The sequence below is a fragment of the Aspergillus affinis genome, assembly GCF_023601865.1.
Source record: "Aspergillus affinis strain CMG 70 chromosome Unknown NODE_73_length_178438_cov_86_647956, whole genome shotgun sequence".
NCBI classification, from domain to species: Eukaryota; Fungi; Ascomycota; class Eurotiomycetes; order Eurotiales; family Aspergillaceae; genus Aspergillus; species Aspergillus affinis.
This window is the reverse complement of record NW_026515854.1, coordinates 86,724-99,903: the sequence shown is the minus strand read 5'-3', so window position 1 is coordinate 99,903 and position 13,180 is coordinate 86,724. Positions and strand designations below refer to the sequence as shown.

Genomic DNA, 13,180 nt, shown 5'->3' with positions numbered 1-13,180 from the left:
TAGGAGTCGGAGTCGGAGGGGAGTCGAAAAAAGAAAAGTGTTACTTAAAAAGTGGACTGGAATTAAAGTAGAAACTCCGCCGGGCGGTGGAGCATCGACGTCATCAGGAAGCACCCTCATCGGTCAACCACGAACCGCCAGGAAACCAGTTTTGCTCATTATTAGCGAGTGTTTCTAGTCAATTCCTTTCATCTCGCAAGATCTGCGCTCCTCCTCCCAATGAAGCACTCGAATCCCTCCCAAAAGTCCCCTGACTTCGTCGCTCGTTCGCTGCCCTCTACCTCCCCTGTCAATCCCAGGATGCGCCGTCCCAATAACGTCAACAATAACGTCAACAATAACGTCAAGGTTCCACCTCCTTCCCCTCTGCTGCTCTAATCATACCACGTGATCGAGTGCTAACCCCTGGCTTCGGCCTCATTAGAAGCGCAAGACTTTCCACGAGCAAAGTCCGCCCAGGCAAGGTGATTCTGCGCAAAGTGATGTCTTCACGGAGAAGCCTTCCGCCGTCTTTGAGCCCACCGGCGGCCGCTCTCATACTCTGAGCGTGGCTATTCCCGGTAGTATCGTGGCCAAGTAAGTCATTTCTCCCATCTCCGTGACCAAATTCCGTGGGACAAACACTCACGCGACTTTGCGACAGCGCGAAATCCATCGAACAGAAGACCCTTCTCGCGGGAGCCATTGCCCGTGCCCTGGCGGTCTTCTGCGTCGACGAAGTCGTGATCTTCGATGACGACGAGGGCAGTGCGCAGCATGACTTCTACGAGCAGAGCGACGAGTGGTACGAGTCTCCTATAGACAAGACCAACGATCAGCTCAATGGCAACGTTCCCTCCACTAAAGGCTATACGGCCAATTCGGACCCCTCGCATTTCCTAGCGCATATCCTGTCCTATCTAGAGACGCCGCCGTATCTGCGCAAACACCTCTTCCCCATGCACCCGAACCTGCGTGGCGCTGGCCTGTTGCCCAGCCTGGACATGCCGCATCATCTTCGGGCCAACGAATGGTGCAACTACCGCGAGGGTATCGTTGTCTCGAACGCCGATCACTACAAGGCGCGTCGTGGCAGCTACACGGACGGCTACCCTCGTCGGCGTAACTCATCCAGCCCGACTGGCCCTCCTGCCACGATCGTGGACACCGGTCTTTCTCAAAAAGTTGTTCTTCCGGAGATTCAGCTTCCCGAACATGCGCGAGTCACCGTGCGATTCTCGCAGGATGGTCCGAAGCAGTACGCCGAGTCGGTTCATCCGTCCGCGCCTCGTTCGGAGGCGGGCTATTACTGGGGCTACTATGTGCGCCGGTGTCAGTCGCTGTCTTCTGTTTTCACCGAATGTCCCTTCGATGGTGGCTATGATCTGTCGTTCGGGACTTCCGAACGCGGCGCTCCCGTGCGCGCGGTTCTGGAAGAAGACGGTGAGGGTGCGGTACCTCAGCACGATCATCACGCGCAACCACCCGACTACAACCATTTGCTTCTTGTCTTTGGCGGCGTTGCAGGCATTGAGGCTGCTATTCGAAACGATCCTCAACTCCGCGACATGGCCATCCGCCCCACCGAGGCCGGCAAGCTGTTCGATTACTGGGTCAACCTCCTTCCCGGCCAAGGGAGTCGCACCATTCGCACCGAGGAGGCCGTCTGGCTGGGCCTGACGAGCCTGCGAGGCTTGGTGGAGGGCACCCATCGTCCTAGAAGATCGTCCAGGTACAACGGATCCAAGGAGGAGTAGAGAATTCCATGAAAGCTGAAACTGGGCGCCAGACGCCCTTCGGAAGGGGTGCCGCAGAAATTATCTGTTACATCGCCACATTCCAGGCGATGTTTCGTCCTTTTTCTCTTTTCCTACTCCGGAGTACACTCTCAGACTTCATTTCTTCCCTTCCCCTTTGCCCCTTGCTTCCTTTCCTCCCTCCCCGTCTGGAACGGGGTTCCGGTACTAGTTTCCGGCATCTTGCGATTTGATGTCGATTTGTGGCTTTGGAAAAAAGTTGTTACCTCGCATTCGCTGGATAAGCCGTCATACTTGCATATTTGACATTGTCTGGCCTGCGTCGATCTCGGCCCTCCTACCAGTGTCACTGTGACACGCTGAGCATCTGCAACGGTCCTGTCGAACCTCTGGCCATTTACTATCTTGCCCTACGAGATGGACATGTGACATGACATGCCGGTATGCTGAACGTTGCGATTGATGATTCTTTGCGTCTTTTCTCGGGATTTTTCTTTTTCTTATCTCTTTTTTTTTTCTCGTTTTATTTGATATCACATAAACCAGGCAACGGAGTCATGGTTCATTTATCGTATTCATTTAATGGGTATATCATTGCATCGTCATCTCTTATTTTGTTTATTTCTTCCCCCTTTTTAATAATATCTTTTTATCTTGTCTTTCTCTTTCACCTGTTATGTGTTTGGAACGACTCACGAATGATGAGTCTTGCATAGGTAAATTATGGTTTCGATCATCTAGCATAGCGCGGGAGGGCAGGCAAGACAAAAAGATAATAAAAAGGTTTCTATTCGATCAAGTATAAATTTCACTGCATGGTGACAAATTTTCTCTTACTCGGCGCAGTTTCATTGATCGGGACGAAATCCATCGAGTACCCAGAAGGGTTTGAAATAGATGTTAATCTGGATCATCTACCCTTCCCCTAGCTACTCTGTCTAAGTGATTTCACCCCAACCATTGGCAGCAACATCGATCATGCTTAGCTAGTCAACTTAGCACTCTTGTCCATCTCTCCCAGAACCCAGCTCCTAGACATCAGCATTCATAAGAAGTGCATTATCAATCAGTATCCTTTTTCTCTGCCTCGCATCCGATCGAATTTACAGCGCCATAAATCATGACCGTACTGTAGTGACCGGCATAGTGCTCACAATCATCAATTGCATAACGGTAAACAATGACCAAAGCGCCCTTGGATCGCCCTGATCCCCCTAATCGTAGAGGTCAGAACTTATCCTTGAAAAAAAGTTGGAAACATTAAATTCCTTACGGTGTCTCATCAACGGTCAGCTTGTCCTAGGCTCATCTCCTTTACTGATGTATTAATTTTATGGATGCCTTTTCTTTTTCATTTCAAGACTGCTTCAATGAATTCATTAAGAATAGGGCAAACGGTGCAACATTCCCAAGTAGATGTCGGTCTAGCCCGAGGGATCTACACATTCCTTGTTAAATATATCTTTTATTTACAAGTAGGTTCATTTGGTCTAGACTATACTATACGCTGCATTGCCCATTCCAGAGTGATGAGCGCGGAGATCTTCGAATAGCGCAATCCAGAAAAGAAAATGTTTTTCCGACCGTTGCTAACGCCGGAATAGGATATCTGGACACCGCCAAAATATGTGTTACTGCTATACCAGGAAATAGAGCATGAGCTGAAATCAAAGCGAGGAAGAACGAGACAGATACGATTATTGTTCGTCACTGCTATGATCGTCCGAGTCACTCGTCTGCTCGCTTTCCTCGGCGTCCATTTTCCGGAGCACGGCGTCTCCTTTCTTGCCCTTCTTCTCGGCCGCGAACCAGGCTTCTCGGCGCTTGGTCTCGCGCGCTTCCTTGCGGGCTTGTCGGACCGCTTTTTCGCGCTGCGTCTGCTCTTGGTTCTGGTGGAGCTGGTTGATGTGGTCGTGCATATTTACGAGGTCGGAACGCAGTTTGGTCACTTCGTTGGTGGTGGCCTGGCGGGCGGTTTCGTTGATCGATGCTTTCTTCTTGAGCTGGGCGATTTCAGCTTCCAGGGATGCGATGTGCGAATCCTTGGCGGTCGTGTCTTCGGTCGGTGCTGCGTAGGCCATGGACGGGATGGGGGCGCCGCTGGCGCCGCCGCCCTGGCTGAACAGGGATAGCTCGGCCAGGCCTTCTTCGATCATGGATTCGGGGAAGGTGGCGTTGGTGAAGGCGTCGGAGAATTGGTCGGTTTTGGACTGCGTGGGGGTAGATGAGGTCGGGAGGAGGTGTGTGCTGAATGTGTAGTCGGCCGGTACGACACCGGCGGTCTGGGATGTCTCAGAAAGAGCGCTGTCGTATCTGGGCTTGACGATCGTGTGCGCCGTTCGCTTCAGCTCAAAACTGGGCTGCGGGAGACCATTGGGCGGCAACATGAACAGGTTCGTTACGGGATGGGTATAATCGGCCACGGTCGAGGCGTATTTCCGTCGTCCGACATTCCATGAGAGGACTTTTCCGTTCTGGTGACCGGATAATAGCGTCATGCCGTCGTAGGAGAGACAGAGCGTATGCGCGGCTCCGGACTCGGCAGTTGGTGGAGCCCATCGGTCTTCGGCTGGTGGTTGGGAGGGAGTGGATTGTAGCGACGGATCGTGAAGAGGATGTTGGAGCGAATTGCTCTTGTAGAAATCTACCGACTGAATACTGCCATCTTCATATCCCACATAGAAGGCCCGGTCCACGGGGTCGAGCGTTAGAGACGTCGCACTCAAAGGGAGGAGGTATGTCCGTAGAACGCGGCCCGTGTGATAGTCCCATGCGATGGCGGTGTTATCCTGGGCGGCGGAAACAGCAATGTTATACCGGCCGGTGCTATGTCCGACTGCGATAGAGGTGATAGCCGCGCGATGGTTCGAGAAAGTCCGGATCGGAGAGTTCGGAGGTTGTCTGTCCCGACCAGAGGGGGCCTTTGTGAAGGATAGAAGGTCGACTAAGGACCAGACATGGACGTTGGCATCTTGAGAGCCGGAAAGAATGAAGTTGGAGCTGGGATCGACCACCAGCGCGGTGACCGGACTTAAATGCGATGCGGTCGTGGCGACTTGTCTGCCGGTGCAAGTCTAGACAACAAGAAAGAGAACTGTTAGGATACGAAAACAGCACAACTAGAGCCGGATCTTCAACATACCTCCCATAGAATCAATCGACCTCCCTCAGTACCCAGAACCACAACGTCTCCATTCTTACTCCCCGCGATTGCGATACTGCGAATGCGCTCCGGGAAGGGGACGGTAGCTTCTTGGTTTCCCTTTTCTCGGCTATACACGTGAAGAATAGCCTTCTCTGATTGAGCTGCGAAAACGTGCGACGGACTTACGGCCAGGCAATTGGCCGCTGTCGAGCTCTTCTTGAAGGAGGAGCGTAGGGTGGGAGCAGGTTGAAACTCATGGACGCAGATCCCTACATCCCTGAGACTATTTGATGTCGGAGCTTTGGCCGACGCCAATGTGGACGCGATGAAATACTCTGAAAGCATGAGGAGCTGCCAAAGTGGGGGTGATTATCGATTGACGAAGGGGTGTAGAGGGGAGAAAAAGTCGCTATTTTTATCCATCATTTTTTTTTTCTTTTCCTGTCGGCGATAAAAAGCGATAAACGATAAAAGTTTGCACTGTTTGCAGCGGCGTCCCTTGATCTCACGGGACCCGGACAGGACAAGGAACGTCGCCCTCTACAACCGGACAGGACAAGGAACGTCGCCCTCTACAACTTACTCACCACATCAAGTTTTCCACCCGGTCCCTATCTTGGGCAATCATCCCATGATCCCTGGGCTCCTTGCTAATTCACCTCCTTATGGCCCTTGGGGTCATGTGGATTGCCGACGTTGCCCTGCGGCAATTACTGTCATTGCGCAGCTGGACTCGCGGCAACGGAAGCAGATGATGGCAAATCCTCATCAAGCACTTCTTTCACCCCATCGAAGAATTTCACGCCTTCGCACGGTATTTGAGCCATCTTCATACATTTCAAATCTCCGCCACTCTCCGTTGATTGGGACTCTCGCACATGCTGCTTAAATTGCGGCCTCCTCCAAACATGGGGGTAGTCCACCACACCCACAGCAACCAATGCAAGGGGGTCTCTCTAGGGGGTTCGGCTTTGATTGCCCGTCGCAACAGCTCAGCCATAGACAGAAGGGTGACGTTCGTTTCCGGGTCCTTCTAGGGACTCTCCCCATTTCCCTCCCTCTGCATGTCTCATTCCTCCTGTAGTGACGAAATGCAGAGAGCCTGAAAAGCGGACCATCCACGTTGTGCTGCGCCTGCAGGTGGCGCGCATAGGGCCTTCCACCCAATGATTCTCGATCTTGTCGGATCTCACCTCGCTCTGGAATGCAAGGACGGTAGACGTAGTGGCCCTTTACAGTTCGCTCTTGTTCCAGAGTGTTGAGTGACCCTCGCGAAGGGGGAGATCACACATGCCCGATGTCTGGCTATCTGTCACTGCAGGTAGCCAAGGGATGTCTGGGAAGCAGGTCCCTTGGCTAGTATAAGGTCTTGTTTGGCCGCTGCTGCGCACATTTCCGGACCTTCTGCTCATTTTCTCTTATTTTTGCTTCTTATTTCACACAACTAATATACTATTTTCTGTTTATCCTACATCTCCATTATTGTTCCAACACTACTTGGCCATGTCCACGATCGACTGCGATCGTGCAAAGATGCATCTCAGGGCACACTTTCCTCTTCACCAACACACGGTATCTGCGAATAGCGTTCCAACGTACGCCAACAGAACTGTGCCCTCGTATAGCGTAGCCGGCGAAGAGGGCCTAGCTGAAAGTCGCAGCATGGCTGCTCCTCGCTATTCTCCCAATGTACAACCATGGAGGAGACAGAACACGCAGAATTCCCTCTCTTTTGTTCCTTCAACCTCACCTCGTCTAGAACAATCCGAATATACTACGTCACAACAAACACGACGACCAGCAGAACAAGCTCCTGTCATTATTTCACCTTTCCGATCGGTACGCAGAATGAAACAGCCATTCCAGCTGCGTCTACCATCATCTCCTTCGTTTGAAAACAACCCTTCTTCGGTTAGAGACTCTCGAAGACTCTCGAGGGAACCGTTTAACAGCAACAATCACGGTTTGCGCACATGGCGATCCGACCAGAACCTCACGACTACCAGCATGGAGACATTCGGTCTTCTCCCCAGCCCTCCTCTATCCGACCCAAGATCATCACAGCCTTCTCCTTCTTCAGCCTATTTTTCTCCAAAATCAGAATATGACTCGGACGCTGACCAAACAACACCGAAGAGCTCTTCCACTTATAAGCCCGAACCTAAACCATCCTTTGCTGCCCGTGCGCTCCGATTGAGAAAAACCACCGAAAACCTGAGGAGCACAAATGAGTCCACAAATGTACATATGGCACATTCCAACCTAGTGCGACAATGGGACTCGGATGACGGAAAACTCACGCCTGTGTCTACTGACTCGGAGAGGACTGCATCTCCATCCCCATCTCCGTCTCGCTCCCCCTCTCTATCGCTTTCACCCACGCCATCCACAGATATAGACTCCCCAGATACCCGAGATTTCTCGATTAGCTCTACAAACTCGCAACGAAGCCGATCCCGAACGGTCTCTAGCGAGAGAAGCTGGGTCCCGAGTAGCCTCTCGTACTACGAGCCATGGCTTCAGGGAGCGCCAGCGGAAACAGCAGATTCTGGAGAGGAGAAGCCAAAGGAATTCAATCGGAGGAAATGTCAGATACTTCCGCCGGCTGACAAGCCTGTGGTAAGTGTCCTAGTTGTTCATCGTATCCGACATATACTCATGTTTTATAGGTATTTGCCGTCGCCAGTAAGACGAAGCCGAAACTGGTGGATATCTCACGGCAATCTTCCCCGGCAATGAGTTATTCTATGCCAACGCCAACACAGCGAACAGCTCCTTCAACGCCCGATCACCGTCAGCATGAAATATCGGCTTTCAGTCCAGACACGCCACTAGAAATGTCAGATAGTGGTTATATCACGCATCACTGCCCTTCTCCCAAAGAACACCAGACGATCAAGGAGGAGGATGAATATACTGACACCAGCTCTCTCAATGGGGAGAGTGTCGGTGAAACCGTTATCTGCGATAAAATGGCTACAAGCCAGGAAATTCCGAGGCTACCGCCGAAGTCGCCTCAGAGATCGCCCCAGCGGTCACCTGCCAAACCGGATCTGAAACCCACGACGCAGTCATCACCCAAGGCACAAGCATCTCCCGGGCGTTCTTCCAATACTTCCGAGAAAGAAGAACTTGAGAAATGGTGGGACCATGAGTGGACGATTGACCAGCTGGAGCATTCGGCCAAGGACTTCCCTCGAAACATGCTCAAGTTGACTTCCCCAGTAATCATGTTCCTCCGTCACAATAACGAAAAGGCGCTGATACGACCTTTTCGAAAAATATTTCCCGAAGTTGCCGAGAATTTACTCGACAACCTCTGTGCCGTGCTGATTGCACGCAACTATTTGATTTCCCTCGCGTCGATCAATCGAAGAAACAGCAACTTCTCCCATAAACCAAGCTTGTCTCGCCTCGACACGGTTCCCGAAAAAGCAAGCTCTGGGTTGGGAATGCAATATTCACAGCCAACGCCAGCACGGGTCAAGAATCGCATCCTAGGCGCAAGGAGCACAGAGCTCTGCAAAGACCTCGATCGGATTGTTGACAACCTGATATTTGCCATCTGCGGCAAACACGATGAGCATTTGAAGTCTTCCGTACTTGTGCTGGCTCAGGTTCTTGAGACAAAGTCCTAGACCAGTCATTTCTATTGTACTCTATAAATGTCATTAGACATATCCCGGATCACTACCAGTCCTTCTTTCCATTATTTCCTATCCATTTTTCTCACATTCTCTCTTTATCATATCTCAAACCACGTTCACTTCGCTTCTCGTTTCTCTCTTATTATGCAAGACACAGATTGCACCAGCTCGTGACTTTCTCATTTACTCTACTGCACATCCTCTACAAACTCGCTGATTCAATTATTTTCTATTTCATTTTGTTTGCAACCCCATTCTTTCGTCATATATCCCATTTTCCTTCTTGTTTCCAAAATTGTGACATGTGCCGACATAGTCGCCATTCTATCTATCCCATTTGTATAATTGTGTACTGTTGACCCTAGTGGTTGATATAATTACTGGTCGGACATAATATCCAGACCGAATGATACCCTTAGAATAGTAATATAATACTGGCAATTCAAACAACACCGTGTGCAACTTGCGTGATATTCTTGTAGATCAACGCCACCTTAGGGCTACCTTCCCATTGCGGACATCATATCTAGTCCCGATTCGGGTTAATGCAGCATGACTAAGACGCGGGCAATTCGCCGTTATCTCGCGGAGCGGCTTCGTCTTTCCCGCGGAATTCCTTTCTTGCAAACTGCACAAGTTGGATAGCTTCACCATGGCCTCTTCGACGAACCGCTTGAGATCCCTTTACTCCTCTACCTCCAGAGCTGTATCCCACCCAGGAACAGTCGCCCCAATTACGGTCCGCAGCTATGCCACGACCGACCCTGCGCCATCCGCCACCGGCGCCCCGGGCACGACGCCGCGTCGCCGAACCACCTTCAAGGATAAGCTGAATGCTGGTCCTTCGTTCTCAGACTTCGTTTCCGGCGGCGCCGACAATGCTCCTCTCGATCCCTCCGAAGCCTACGCCCTCAAAACCGCCATGGTCGGACCCGCCGGCCGCAAGAAGGAAATGACCCGCCTGCCGTCCTGGCTGAAAACACCCATTCCCGACTCCAAGAACTACCAGCGCCTGAAGAAGGACCTGCGCGGTCTCAATCTCCACACTGTTTGCGAGGAGGCCCGCTGTCCTAACATCTCCGACTGCTGGGGCGGCAGCGACAAGTCCGCCGCTACCGCCACTATCATGCTCATGGGTGATACCTGCACCCGTGGCTGCCGCTTCTGTAGCGTCAAGACCAACCGCAATCCGGCGCCGTTGGACCCCCACGAGCCCGAGAACACCGCCGAGGCTATCTCGCGCTGGGGCTTGGGTTATATTGTCATGACTAGCGTCGACCGAGACGACCTCGCGGACGGCGGTGCTCGCCACTTCGCCGAGACGGTGATCCGCACCAAGCAGAAGGCGCCGAGCATCCTCGTCGAGTGTCTGACTGGTGACTATAGCGGTGATCTGGATATGGTGGGCTTGGTCGCGAGGTCCGGGCTGGACGTGTACGCACACAACGTCGAGACGGTGGAGGCTCTGACGCCGCAGGTTCGGGACCGGAGGGCCACTTTCCAGCAGTCGATTCGCGTGCTGGACGCTGCCAAGAAGGCCCAGCCAGGCTTGATCACCAAGACCTCGTTGATGCTGGGATTGGGCGAGACGGAGGACCAGCTGTGGGATGCGCTGCGGCAGCTGCGCGCCGTGAACGTCGACGTCGTGACTTTCGGCCAGTACATGCGTCCCACGAAGCGTCATATGGCGGTGCATGAGTACGTTACGCCGGATGCGTTCGAGATGTGGCGCCAGCGTGCTCTCGATATGGGCTTCCTATACTGTGCGTCGGGTCCGTTGGTCCGCAGCAGCTACAAGGCCGGTGAGGCGTTCATTGAGAACGTCTTGAAGAAGCGACGTGCTGCCGCTGCCGCTGGAGCGCCGGGGGAGCAGACAGTCAGCAGCGATACGAAAACTGCCGTCGATGAGGCAACGCGCTGATTTTGCTCCTCTTTTTCTTCCCCTTCCTCCCTGCCTCCCTGCTCCCCAGCTCTACCCTTTTTGTGTATTACTCCTGTTTCACCTTAGATTTTGGATTTGATTGGTTCTTTGATCGGCGCAGGTTATCTGGTTTCCTTGTTCTTGTTCCAAAGCATTATTGCTGGTTTACATTTGTGACGATTTTCAAAATATTAAGAAGGGGAAAGGACATGACCAAATGGGTTTGTTTTTTTTTCTTTTCTCACTTTCTCACTTTCTCAGATATAGAGATGATAATAGGTATCGAGAGAACATAGGTTCAACACATAGATTCAAATTCGAATCAACTTCATCATAACTAATGGGCACGTAAATCTCAAATGATATCCATGGCTGAGAAATTGAAATCATAACATGTAACCAGGGGGGTAGCTTCGAATCTCCTTCGCTCTCCTACGCCTCATGAACAACGCTGTTTCTCTCTGTGTCTGTTTGTCTGTGTCTCTTCCTCGTCTACTTCCTCTCACCCAAAATGATATGTCCATCACGTACCTCATCCGAATGTACTAGCCAGCCTAATGACAAATTGCAAAGAAGAGATGTTGACGTCACCGAAATAGGAAAGAAAAACCAAGAATGAAATGGAAAGCAGGAAAGGCAGGGACGTGGGTAGGAGGATAGGGGAACGCAGATTTCAATGCTGCTCCACAACAAGAACCACTTCGAATTGCTGCATTTGGCAAGGAAAAAGGAAAGAAAGGCCGAGAGAAGAGGATAATACTCTTGACCTTTTCCAAGGAAACCAACAAGAAATGGAACTACCTCCAACTACGGGTACTTCTTCAGCTTTCACAAGCCTTCCGCAGTCAACTCCTTGACGTCCTCGTTCGAGAGACCAAGCAGGTAGAGAATGTCGACAAGGCTTTCCCCATTCAGACGGGTAGGGGCCTCCAGCTGCACCATGCTCTTGGCGCGCCAGGCGACACCAAGTCCAGCGGCATGAAGCATGAGCAGGTCGTTGGCGCCATCACCCACAGCAACGGTCTGGGCAATAGGGATGCCGTTCGTTTCGGCGATGGAGTGCAAGAGTGCTCGCTTCTGGGAGGCGTCAATGATAGCGTGGTCGGGTACAAGTTTACCCGTGAGAGTCTGAGTGGTCGGGTCGACCTCGAGCTATTGAAGTAACACACCACGGATTAGCCAGCCGGGTAGGTAGAAAGCCTCTTTTGATGACCCAGAGTGGGGAAGGTAGTTCAACAGTGAGCATTAGCAAGCCAAGGGACGGTGGGGCATACATGGTTCGCGTGTGCGTAATCAATACCAAGCTCACCAGCCAGCCATTCGGCCAAGGGCTGGAATCCTCCACTCAGCACCGCCATTTTGCAACCAAGAGTCTTCAAAGCTTTGCACAATTCACGCGCACCAGGAGCAATCGTGATGACGGATTTCAGCTTCTCGTAGATGTCCGAGGGAACCCCCTTGAGCAAACCAACGCGCTCCTTGAGCGACGCCGAGAAATCGAGCTCGCCATTCATGGCACGTTCCGTGATTTCCTATCATTGTTGTCAGTTAAGCTAAGGTAGACCAGAGCGTACAAACATACCGAGACCTGCTTCTCCACGCCAATAGCCTTGGCAATCTCATCGATCACTTCATTCCGGATTAAGGTGCTGTCCATATCAAACACGACCAGTCGCTTGTGTCGCCGGAAAACGCTTTCCTTCTGCAGCACCACTTCCACGTTCCACTCGCGCTCAAATCGCCATATGCTCTCATGCTTGCGAAGATCGGTGAACGTGAGGTAGTCAGGGTTAGGAGGAGGGGAGATGGTGACCTCGACAACGCGAGGCTGATCCTGGCGATCAAGACAGCGATGGGAGGTGTTCATGCGCTGATAAGGGATCGGGAGAGACTCCATGATTTGGAGGAAGTTCGTCAAGCATAATTGCGACACAAAGGGGCCGTAGAGATGATCGAGAGGCTCGGGTTCTGGTGCCGGGGGTTCGCGCGGGATCTTCTCGATATCGATAGTCGGTGCGGAACCCACGGGAACCATCGGGGAAGGCAGTTTATTCCCGGGACGAGGTGACGAATCGGGATGGAGATGAGGGTGGATGGGATCGGAGGATTTGTAGTATATGGTCGCGACAACTTGCGGAGTTCCGGTGGGCAGGAGATTGCCTTGGTGATTGAAGATGCTGTGGATGATGCCACTCTCGGTCACCTTCTCGGGATCCGGGCTGATGGGGTTAGCGTTGATGGATAACGAGCCCATGCCAGTTTCGACCGCATTCCCCAGGACATTGCCGATGGTCTGGTTGATCGGCACCGAGGGCTTGTACTGCTGATGATCTTGAATGAAGGAGTTACTGCGCAACGTGTGCTGCAGCATTGGCCGCTGTGGGCGAGAGGGTGTGGTGGTGGGGTTAGGCGCCTCCATTCCGCAGGGTCTAGAGTGGGAAGTTGCGAGGGGGAGGAAGGAGATCAAACGCTTGACAGTGGATGAGAGTTGAGCGGAAGACAAGGGGCCAGTCAGCAAACGGACTCTGGAGAGCTTGACACTGGAGACTGCAGAGCAAAGCCTGACGTTTGCAAGAAAATCATGGATTTCCCCTGCAGTATCGATCGGCGGGCACGTGGCGGGGTGCTCAGAAGGGGAAGGCGGTCAGGTCTTTTTTGACCGCCCGGCATAAACAGCGGCAGTTCAGAAGCCGCCGTCCGTTCCGACGACATGGCGGACATGCCTTGCCAG

At 52.3% G+C, this 13,180-nt stretch overlaps 5 protein-coding genes across 5 annotated transcripts; 3 read left to right on the top strand and 2 right to left on the bottom strand.

Moving 5' to 3' along the window:
* Positions 1-219: 219 nt before the first annotated feature.
* KD926_009903 (RNA methyltransferase) lies at positions 220-1,736 on the top strand (the record flags this gene model as incomplete). Its single annotated transcript, XM_053102397.1, has 3 exons — positions 220-348; positions 425-576; positions 644-1,736. 3 exons carry the CDS (start codon positions 220-222, stop codon positions 1,734-1,736), a joined length of 1,374 nt encoding a protein of 457 aa, XP_052954135.1.
* Positions 1,737-3,433: 1,697 nt separating this feature from the next.
* On the bottom strand, positions 3,434-5,226 carry KD926_009902 (putative ribosomal assembly complex component Ipi3; the record flags this gene model as incomplete). The annotated part of the gene is made up of 2 exons (XM_053102396.1): positions 3,434-4,810; positions 4,879-5,226. The coding sequence occupies 2 exons, from the start codon at positions 5,224-5,226 to the stop codon at positions 3,434-3,436; spliced, it is 1,725 nt and encodes a 574-aa protein (XP_052954134.1).
* A 1,188-nt stretch (positions 5,227-6,414) lies between these two features.
* KD926_009901 (uncharacterized protein) lies at positions 6,415-8,519 on the top strand (the record flags this gene model as incomplete). Its single annotated transcript, XM_053102394.1, has 2 exons — positions 6,415-7,500; positions 7,551-8,519. 2 exons carry the CDS (start codon positions 6,415-6,417, stop codon positions 8,517-8,519), a joined length of 2,055 nt encoding a protein of 684 aa, XP_052954133.1.
* Positions 8,520-9,180: 661 nt separating this feature from the next.
* KD926_009900 (lipoate synthase) lies at positions 9,181-10,449 on the top strand (the record flags this gene model as incomplete). Its single annotated transcript, XM_053102393.1, has 1 exon — positions 9,181-10,449. The coding sequence occupies one exon, from the start codon at positions 9,181-9,183 to the stop codon at positions 10,447-10,449; it is 1,269 nt and encodes a 422-aa protein (XP_052954132.1).
* Positions 10,450-11,277: 828 nt separating this feature from the next.
* On the bottom strand, positions 11,278-12,868 carry KD926_009899 (phosphoserine phosphatase SerB; the record flags this gene model as incomplete). The annotated part of the gene is made up of 3 exons (XM_053102392.1): positions 11,278-11,601; positions 11,724-11,981; positions 12,032-12,868. 3 exons carry the CDS (start codon positions 12,866-12,868, stop codon positions 11,278-11,280), a joined length of 1,419 nt encoding a protein of 472 aa, XP_052954131.1.
* Positions 12,869-13,180: the final 312 nt, after the last annotated feature.